General features: G+C 41.9%; 1 protein-coding gene across 1 annotated transcript; it reads right to left on the bottom strand.

The window, feature by feature from the left end:
• Positions 1–5,395: 5,395 nt before the first annotated feature.
• Positions 5,396–6,790, bottom strand: LOC122432080 (keratin, type I cytoskeletal 18-like). Its single transcript, XM_043453821.1, has one exon. It carries the CDS (start codon positions 6,741–6,743, stop codon positions 5,457–5,459), a length of 1,287 nt encoding a protein of 428 aa, XP_043309756.1. The 5' UTR covers positions 6,744–6,790; the 3' UTR covers positions 5,396–5,456.
• Between the last annotated feature and the right edge of the window lie 3,875 nt (positions 6,791–10,665).

Below are 10,665 nucleotides of genomic sequence, written 5' to 3'. Positions count from 1 at the left end.
TTTGCCTTCATTTTTCCTTAAACCACAAGCATTCATTGAGTCACTCTGAGTCTCATGAGGAATATAGGCCAAGAGGGAATTTAGAACAAGTACCAGATGTGATTTTCTGCTAATTTATAGTCTGTTAAAATAGCGAGACCCACACACATGAAGAGTTAATAATACTGTGAGACTGGATCAAGGAGGGCTGGGATTTCCTGGAGAGGTGGGCCTGGAGAGGAGATGAGACTTGTGTTGTGGAAAGGTAGGTATTGGGGAGGGACAGTGAAGGTATGTAGTCATGAAGGTCTTGGGATGAAGGAATGGAGGTGCTCCAATGGATAGAAGTGAAAAATAAAGTGGAGTAGGGAGTATGATTGCTGAGAGAAATATCAATAACCTCAGATATACAGATGACACAACCCTTATGGCAGAAAGTGAAGAACTAAAGAGCCTATTGATGAAAGTGCAAGAGGAGAGTGAAAAAGTTGGCTTAAAATTCAACATTCAGAAAACTAAGATCATGGCATCTGGTCCCATCACTTCATGGCAAATAGATGGGGAAGCAATGAAAATAGTGAGACACTTAATTTTCTTGGGCTCCAAAATCACTGCAGATGGTGACTGCAGCCATGAAATTAAAACACACTTGCTCCTTGGAAGAAAAGCTATGACAAGCCTAGACAGCATATTAAAAAACAGAGACGTTACTTTGTCAACAAAGGTCTGTCTAGTCAAAGCTATGGTTTTTCCAGTAGTCATGTACAGATGTGAGAGTTGGACTGTAAAGAAAGCTGAGCACCAAAAATTGATGCTTTTGAACTGTGGTGTTGGAGAAGACTCTTTAGAATCCCTTGGATTGCAAGGAGATCCAACCAGTCCATCCTAAAGGAAATCAGTCCTGAATATTCATTGGAAGGACTGATGCTGAAGCTGAAACTCCAATAATTTGCCACCGGATGTGAAGGACTGACTCACTGGAAAAGACCCTGATGCTGGGCAAGACTGAAGGCAGGAAGAGAAGGGGACAACAGAAGATGAGATGGTTGGATGGCATCACCAACTTGACGGACGTGAGTTTGAGCAAGCTCTGGGAGTTGGTGATGGACAGGGAAGCCTGGCGTGCTGCAGTCCATGGGGTCACAGAGTTGGACACGACTGAGTGACTGAACTGAATTGAACTGAACTGAGGGAGTATGAACTAGATTATGGAGGGTTTTGAGAAGTGGTCAGAGTTATTTTATGCTGTTTTTAAAGCACTGTGTTGATTTTTGAACAGAGGAGTGGTGTGTTTTAAAAATATAATTCCTCTATACATTTAAAATGTACTTACTCTATGAAGGATAAATATACAGTTACCTTTCTTTTTGGCTGTGCAGCATGCAGGATCTTAGATCCCGGACCAGAGATCAAACCTATGCTCCCCGCCGTGGATGCACAGTCTTAACCACTGGACTGCCAGGGTTTAACCACTGAACTGTCCCCTGTTTAAAAAATTTTTTTAAATCATAAAAGACCTGAGTAATAAAGGCAATTTGAAAATATAGAGGTGAAAAATGAGAAAATGTTATCTATAATCTCATTGTCTAAACACTTGTCTGTGCCGTCGCTTCAGTCCTGGTGACGCTCTGTGACCCTGTGGGCCATAGCCTGCCAGGCTGCTCTGTCTGGGGGATTCTCCAGGCCAGAATACTAGAGTGGGTTGCCATGCCCTCTTCCAGGGTATCTTCTTGACCCAGGGATCAAACGCATGTCTCTTAGGTCTCTTGCATTAGCAGGCAGATTCTTTAATACTAGTGCCACCTGGAAAGCCATGCCCCACCCCCCCCAAAATAAACAAACACAGCCCATATTTACATTCGTTTGATGTACTTTTATAGCCTTTCCTATCTGTAGTGTTCTTACGTAGTAGTTACATTCTCTTAGCAGGTTTTGGCTTTTTATACCTAGCTCTATACAGCCAGCATTTCCCCATGTTCTGGCACGTTCTTTGTAAATGTTATTTATAAAGGCTTCGTTGTGTGGGATCTCATAAGAATGCCATAATTTACTTACCCATTTCTCTCCAGTCAGACATGTATTAATAAGATGTTTCCAATTTTTTGCTATTATAAATAAAGCTGTGAGAAATGTTTTTTTGGCATAATAATTTTTCCATATTTTAAAATTATTTCCTTAAGGCAGGGCACCAGAATTGCTTTGGATGAAGGAATTTTAATACATTATGACTTTTGTAATGCTTTATGCCAGCATATATTTCTATTAGCCACATAAGAGAGTGCCTCTTTTACAAAACACTGATTAGCATTGGGTAACATCATTATTTTCACTATTATTAATTTGGTAGGCAAAATACATGTTATTGCTATGACTTTCGACTTAAAAACTTGTAAGCAAGGCAAACATTTCCCTATGTTTTTTGATTGGCTCTATTCCCTCTTTTAGAAATTGTTGACAACTTATGTACAGAAATTTCAGGGTTCTTTACATGAGCTTTTTATGGTAAGTATTATACATTCAAAATTTTGTTTCCCACCATCTATTGTTTATCTTTTAATTTTTTTTAATGTTACATTAAAAAGTTTTCTATTTAAGAGTAGTTTTTCTCTTAATTACTTTCTTTCTGCCTCTCCATGGCTTAAATATTTATTTGTTTCCTTTAAACTTTTCTATTTTTTAAAAATGACAAGTTTTGTTCACTAAACCAGGCTGGTTTTTTGACTAAACCAAATCGAGCACAGCCTGATTTAGTGGAAAGAGCACAAGTCCTCTCCTCTCTGTTCTGTGAAATCTAAATACCTACCTTGAATATTTTAATTGGGATAAAAATAAGATGGACACATATAGCACTATGCCTGACATACATTAAAAGCTTACCCTTTTATCTTTAAACCATTTCCACACAGAGAGTGCAGTGTGACTCTGTCTTTCCCTCAGACTGGTAATAGATAGTATCACTACTGTTTAGATTATTATTATTTTTTTCTTGTTGGCTGCTCTGGGTCTTCATTACTTTGTATAGGCTTTCTCTGGTTGTGGTGTGTGGGCTTTTCTTTGTGGCTTTTGGCTTCTCTTGTGGTTCATGAGCTCTAGGGCACTTGGGCTTCAGTAGTTGTGGAGCAAGGGCTTAGTTGCTCCCCACAAACACGTGAAATCTTCCCAGACCAGGGCTCAAACCTGAATCTCCTGTATCGGCAGGCAGATGCTTAACCACTGGGTCACTGGGGAAGCCCTCTCACTGTTTACTTTTAACTACTGTCTGCAAAGGCAGAATTTGTTTCATTAGTGGACAGCAAACATGCTCCTTTCACAGCTGTGGATGTTTGTGAAGTCTAACTTAGACTAAGTTAAATTTTTTTGTTTCCCTGGGTCTTTTTCTGAAATATTTCCCTGCTACCTTAATCCTAAGAAGAGTATATATACTGAAACTGGGATTTCTCAGTTTGCTCAAATATTTTAGGCATAACAACTTTGAGAGTATGGAAGTAGAGTTATGATGAACTGTTTTATTTTTGGCTGCACGATACAGCATAGCATATGGGATCCTAGTTCCCTGACCAGGAATTGAACACAGGCCCTTGGCAGTGAGAGCATGGAGTCTTAACCACTGGACCGCCAGGGAATTCCCTGAACTATTTTATTACACCAAATTACTGTCTGTCTCTTCTACTTCAGCCTGGATTGTGGTTGGCACAGAGGATACATGCCATTCTACATTGAGGTCCATGCATTTTCAGCCACTAAAGGCAAATCTGTCTTGAACAAAAGAAAAAATTAACCTGGCAGAAAATAAACAATATTTTTGGATCTTAGTACTAACTTAGAACTTAGTACTAACATTAGTTCAGCTTACAATGTGCCAGAGAATGTTCTAAGTATTTGTATTAATTCAGTTTTTTCAACCTGCAGATCTAGATGCATTCATGGGTCAGGAAATCAATTTAGTGGGTTGTGACCAGCCTTTTTAAAAAATATACTTTGAAATAGTTTTAGATTTGAAGAGATTCGAAGATGGAAAAGAGAGTGTTTCTGTATACATTTTGTCTAGCTTCTTTGACAGAGAAGGAAATGGCAACCCACTCCAGTATTCTTGCCTAGAGAACTCCGTGGACAGAGGAGCCTGGTGGGCTGCTGTCCATGGGGTCGCACAGAGTTGGACACAACTGAAGCGACTTAGCATGCATACATGCATTGGAGAAGGAAATGGGAGCCCACTCCAGTGTTCTTGCCTGGAGAATCCCAGAGACGGGGGAGCCTGGTGGGCTGCCATCTATAGGGTTGCAGTGTCAGACACCACTGAAGTGACTTAGCAGCAGCAGCAGCTTCTTTGAATGATAACATTTTATGTAATCCTGGTAAGAAATGAACAAAACCTTCCTAATTAAGCTACAGATTTTATTCCCATGTCCCCCCTTTTCCATTCATTTCCCTTTACTATCCCAGAATCCAGACCAGGATCCCATCCTACATACGGTTGTGATTAGTCTGTTCTGATCTGTATTAATTTCTCAGTGTTTCCTTGTTGTTTTTAAGTTTGACATATTTGTATAGTACTGGTCAGGTACTTTGTATACTGACACTCAGTTTGGATTTGTCTGCTATTTTCTTATGATTACATTCAGATGATGGATTTTGGGAAAGAATGCCACAGAGGTGCACATGAATTCAACATGACTTTTAAAAAAATTTTTTGTAATTGAAGTTTTATTTTTATTTTTCTATTTTTATTTCTTTTTTTTAATTTTTTTATTTTTCTTGAGGGTATTTCTATTTTTTCAACATGACTTCTTACTGTGATGGAAACCTTGGCCACTTAGTTAAGGTGGTGTCTGTCATGTCTCTACAGTATAAAATTGTTCTTTTTTCTCATTCTATTCTTTATTTGTTCATTTCAGTTCAGTTCAGTCGCTCAGTCGTGTCCAACTCTTTGCGACTCCATGAACCACAGCACACCAGGCCTCCCTGTCCATCACAAACTCCCAGAGTTTACTCAAACTCATGTCCATTGAGTCGGTGATGCCATCCAGCCATCTCATCCTCTGTCATACCCTTCTCCTCCTGCCCCCAATCCCTCCCAGCAGCAGGGTCTTTTCCAATGAGTCAACTCTTCGCATGAGGTGGCCAAAGTATTGGAGTTTCAGCTTTAGCATCAGTCCTTCCAGTGAACACCCAGGACTTATCTCCTTCAGGATGGACTGGTTGGATCTCCATGCAGTCCAAGGGACTTTCAAGAGTCTTCTCCAACACCACAGTTCAAAAGCATCAATTCTTCAGCGCTCAGCTTTCTTCTCACTCCAACTCTCACATCCATACATGACCACTGGAAAAACCACAGCCTTGACTAGACAGACCTTTGTTGGCAAAGTAATGTTTCTGCTTTTTATTTTTTTTTTTTTTTTTTTTTTTTTTTTTTTTATGCAATAACGTCTCAACTTTTATTGACTCCCTGCTCCCCAGGGGATCCTGCTTCTGCTGCCTCAGTGCCTCAGAACTTTGGTGTCTGAGGTCTCAGACACCACTTTGCCATCCACGAGCCGGAGGGTGGTGGTCTTATGGATGGTTTGCTTGGAGTTGCTGCTGTCCAGAGCATCGCCAAGGCTGAAATCCTCCCCATCTTCCAGCAGGCGGCGGTAGGTATTGATCTCAGCCTCCAGCTTGACCTTGACATTCAGCAGGGCCTCGTACTCCTGGGTCTGGCGTTGCCCCTCTGCCCGGGTCTGGGCCAGCTCTGACTCCAGGTGCAGGAGGACTCCGTTGAGCTGCTCCATCTGCATGGCGTAGCGGGTCTCCACTTCCCTCAGGCTGTTCTCCAAGCTGGCCTTCAGGTTTCTCATGGAGTCCAGGTCGATCTCCAGGGACTGGACGGTGCGCCTCAGCTCTGTGAGGGTCATCTCAGCAGCTCCTATCTCGGCAGTCTGCGAGGTGACCACTGTGGTGCTCTCCTCAATCTGCTGGGACCAGTACTTGTCCAGCTCCTCTCGGTTCTTCTGAGCCAGCTCGTCATACTGGGCCCGGATGTCTGCCATGATCTTGCTGAGGTCCTGAGGTTTGGGGGCATCTAACTCCACAGTCAGCCCAGAGTTGGCAATCTGGTTTTGTAGACCCTTTACTTCCTCCTCATGGTTCTTCTTCATGAAGAGCAGCTCCTCCTTGAGAGCCTCGATCTCAGTCTCCAGCTGCAGCCGGGTGACATTGGTGTCATCGATGACCTTGCGGAGCCCGTGTATGTCACTCTCCACAGACTGGCGCATGGCCAGCTCCGTCTCATACTTGACTCTGAAGTCATCAGCAAGACGGGCATTGTCAATCTGCAGAACGATGCGGGCGTTGTCCACAGAATTTGCAAAAATCTGAACCCTCAGGTCCTCGATGATCTTCAGGTAATGCCCCCAGTCTCTGACCTGGGGTCCCTTCTTCTCCAGGTGTTCCCGGATTTTGCTCTCCAGTCTCCGGATATCAGCCTCCAGGCTCCTCACCTTCTCCAGGTAGGAGGCCAGGCGGTCATTCAGGTCTTGCATGGTCTCCTTCTCGCCCTGGATGCCCCCTACACCCACCAGACCCCCGGCCATCCCGGCGCCCAGGTTCCCGGACCCCCAGCCGCCCCGGACGCTGGTGGAGCGGGACACGGAGATCCGGGAGCCCGAGCCCCCGGCGCCTGCATAGACGCTGGCCGCGCTGCTGACCGGTCGGACCCGGTGGCCCGACGACTGCACGGAGCCCAGGGACCGGTAGTTGGAGAAGGTGGATTGGGCGCTGAAGCTCATGATGTTTGTTCACGAGGAAGGAGCGAGGCCAGGACTCAGGTGCTGGACCGTCTGTTTCTGCTTTTTAATATGCTCTCTAGGTTGGTCATAACTTTCCTTCCAAGGAGTAAGCATCTTTTAATTTCATGGCTGCAGTCACCATCTGCAGTGATTTTGGAGCCCCAAAAAATAAAGTCTGACACTGTTTCCACTGTCTCCCCATCTATTTCCCATGAGGTGATGGGACCAGATGCCATGACCTTTATTTGTTAGATATGAATTATTAAGCCCAGCTTACATTCAAGGGGTAAGAGAATTAAGCTCTACCTCCTGAAGGGAGGAGTATCAGAGAACTTAAACAACCGTAGTAATTAAAAACTATTTTGAGTGACAGACTTTGAGGCTATGTAAATATCTAGTTTCTCAAACTTTTGCTTATTTTTACTTTATTTTAAAATTTTTACTTTGCAGCCTCATGGCATGTGTAATCTTAGTTCTCCGACCAGAGACTGATCCCATGCCCTCTGCATTGAGAGCAGTGAGTCTTAGCCACTGGACCACCAGGGAAGTACCCCTGTCCATTTATTTTATTATTCATTGGTAAGACAATAATGCAGGAGACCCTGGTTTGATTTCTGGGTTGGGAAGATCTGCTGGAGAAGGGATAGGCTAGCCACTCCAATATTCTTGTTCTTCCCTGGTGTCTCAGCTGGCAAAGAAACCACTTGCAATGCGGGATACCTGGGTTCAATCCCTGGGTTGGGAAGATCCCCTGGAGAAGGAAACAGCTACCTACTCCAGTATTCTGGCCTGGAGAATTCCATGGACTATAGGGGTCACAAAGAGTCGGACACAACTGAGCGACTTTCAATTCATTTTTCATGATAATAATTATGTGAAATTTATAAAGGTGATTTTTTATTGCTCTCATTCCTTCCATGTGTATTAATTGGAATTCTTCTGTATGGAAGAGTTTTCTTTTCTCCCTATTTACTCTTCCATTTATTTATATCAGCATTTACTCCTGGATATTTATTTCATTCCTTGAAGTATAATCAAATACCATCATTATTTATTTTGCTGCTCAAATTGTTCCATTTTTGGTCATTGAATGCTCTTTCTACTTTTAAAAAACAGAAATAGCATAGAATATCAGAGTTTAATATGCTGTAATTTTGTAAAATGTTAACATTAAGGGATGCTAGATAAAGGGGATGAAACTCTGAGTACATAATTATAAGGATAGATACTGTTCTATAAAACTTATTTCAGTTTTATATGTATGGGTATATATTAATTCTGAAGATTCAGTGGTAAAGAATCTGCTTGCATTGCAGGAGGTGAAGGACACTCGGGTTCAATCCCTGGGTCAGGAAGATCCCCTGAGGAAGGAAATGGCAACCCACTCCAGTATCCCTGACTGAAAAATCTCACGGACAGAGGAGCCTGGCAGGCTACAGTCCATGGGGTCACAAGAGTCAGACCTGACTGAGCACGCACATTTCTTCTTATGGGTTGCAGTCCAAAAGTACTGAACCCTGCCTTCTTCCCAGACCCTTCTTTTCAGTCCAAGGAACTCTCAAGAGTCTTCTCCAACACCACAGTTCAAAAGCATCAATTCTTTGGTGCTCAGCTTTCTTTATAGTTCAACTCACGTCCATACATGACTACTGGAAAAACCATAGCTTTGACTAGACGGACCTTTGTTGACAAAGTAATGTCTCTGCTTTTAAATATGCTGTCTAGGTTGGTCATAACTTTTCTTCCAAGGAGCAAGCATCTTTTAATTTCATGGCTGCAATCACCATCTGCAGTGATTTTGGAGCCCCCCAAAATAAAATCAGCCACTGTTTCCACTGTTTCCCCATCTATTTGCCATGAAGTGATGGGACCAGATGCCATGATCTTCGTTTTCTGAATGTTGAGCTTTAAGCCAACTTTTTCACTCTCCTCTTTCACTTTCATCAAGAGGCTCTTTAGTTCTTCTTCACTTTCTGCCATAAGGGTGGTGTCATCTGCATATCTGAGGTTATTAATATTTCTCCCGGCAATCCTCCAGAGTGTTTTTGATCTCATTCATTGCATTATTCATTTCTAATCGAGTCTTTTTTATTTCTTCTAGGTCTTTATTAAACATTTCTTGCATCTTTTCAATCTTTGTCTCCAGGCTATTTATCTGTAACTCCATTTTGTTTTCAAGATTTTGGATCATTTTTATTATCATTATTCTAAATTCTTTTTCAGGTAGATTCCCTATCTCCTCCTCTTTTGTTTGACTTGGTGGGCATTTTTCATGTTCCTTTACCTGTTGGGTATTTCTTTGCCTTTTCATCTTGTTTAGATTGCTGTGTCTGGAGTGGGCTTTCTGTATTCTGGAGGTCTGTGGTTCCTTTTTATTGCGGAGGTTTTAGCCAGTGGGTGGGTCTCCCGGCAATCTTGATTCCAGGTTGTGCTTCATCCAGCATGGCATTTTGCATGATGTACTCTGCATATAAGTTAAATAAGCAGTCATAGACAGTACATAAATGGATAAGCATGGCTGAGCTTCATCAGAACTTAATGAACACTGAAATTTGAATTTAAGTTCTGTGTGTTGTGAAATATTTCTAATCCATTAAAAAATGTAAGAACAATTCTTAGCTAGTAAATTGTAGAAAACAGGAGGTGGGCTGGATTTGGCACATAAGCTGTAGTTTGCTGACCCTTGTTCTGAAATCCAGGCCTTCTTGGATTCCTCTAGAACTCATGCTTTTACCACTGACTAGATAGGTACTGATGTAACCAAAGTTCTTCTTGATAATAATAGTGCCTTACAATTTTTATGGTCCAATTATTTTGGGGACTTTCTTATATGAACCTGACAATGCCTTATAAAGTTAGCAGAATTTAGCTCCTTTATACAGATGAAAGAATAAGTTTAAAAAGGACAAGTTATCAATTAGTAGAGTTAGGAAGGAACTGGACTTTTCGAGAAATGAGACACAAGTGTTACCAAGGAGTTTTTTTTTCCTAAATAAATCATTTTATTTATCTATTTATGGCTGTGCTGGGTCTTCATAGCTGTACATCAGCTTTTCTCTAGTTGCAGTGAGTGGAGGCTACTCTCTAGTTGTGGTGTGTGTGCTTCTCATTGCAGTGGTTTCTCTTGTGGAGCACAGTCTCTAGAGCTTGTGGGCTTCAGTAGCTGCTGTTCCCAGGCTCTAGAGCAAGGCTCAGTAGTTGGCACATGGGCTTAGTTACTTTGTGACATGTGGGATATTCCTGGACCAGGGATCGAACCCATATCTCCTGCATTGGCAGGTGGAAACTTTACCCCTGAGCCTCCAAGGAAGCCCCACCAAGGAGTCTTTTTGGCTATTCCACACAGGTCTCACACAGACTCATTCACACATTAACTGTTTGTTTACTATTTTCAAAGGTCAGCGTGCCCACAGCTGGTTCTGGGCATAAACATACTTCAGAAATTGATGGTATATTCCAAATTGTCATTGTCACTGTACTAATTTTCAGCCAAACAAAACAACATATGGTCCTCCAGTTAATAACACATTCACACCTCTGGAGGAAAAATCATGAGAAGCCAAATTTTAATTCTAGCTTGTTGGTGACTTGGGAATTTCGGTGTATCTTTATGAATAGTAAGGCATGGAGCACTAATCTCTATCTGCCAAATGCAGATCTGCCAAAGGGACCAGAATGTCCCACATATGGGTCTGGTCACCGTCTTCTCTGCATGATGTATATTTTTGCTTAAGATTCTTTTTAAGGTTCTATACAGACCATTCTTTCTGAGTTATCACATTCTTCATGCAAGGTATAATGCATTTGATTATGATCGTTTATTTTTACTGTAAGTGAATAATTAGATTTGAAGTGTGATTAACTTTATCTAGATTGTGAAAATCCTTTATGAGCCTATATTTTACCATAAATGAGTAGATTA

This window comes from Cervus canadensis, chromosome 30 (genome assembly GCF_019320065.1).
Source record: "Cervus canadensis isolate Bull #8, Minnesota chromosome 30, ASM1932006v1, whole genome shotgun sequence".
Lineage (NCBI taxonomy): Eukaryota > Metazoa > Chordata > Mammalia > Artiodactyla > Cervidae > Cervus > Cervus canadensis.
Note: the sequence above shows the minus strand (reverse complement) of the source record. Positions and strands in the feature narration are given on the sequence as shown.

Excerpts from the sequence above, each read along its gene's own strand:
- LOC122432080 (XM_043453821.1), bottom strand. The coding sequence starts at position 6,743 with ATGAGCTTCAGCGCCCAATCCACCTTCTCCAACTACCGGTCCCTGGGC.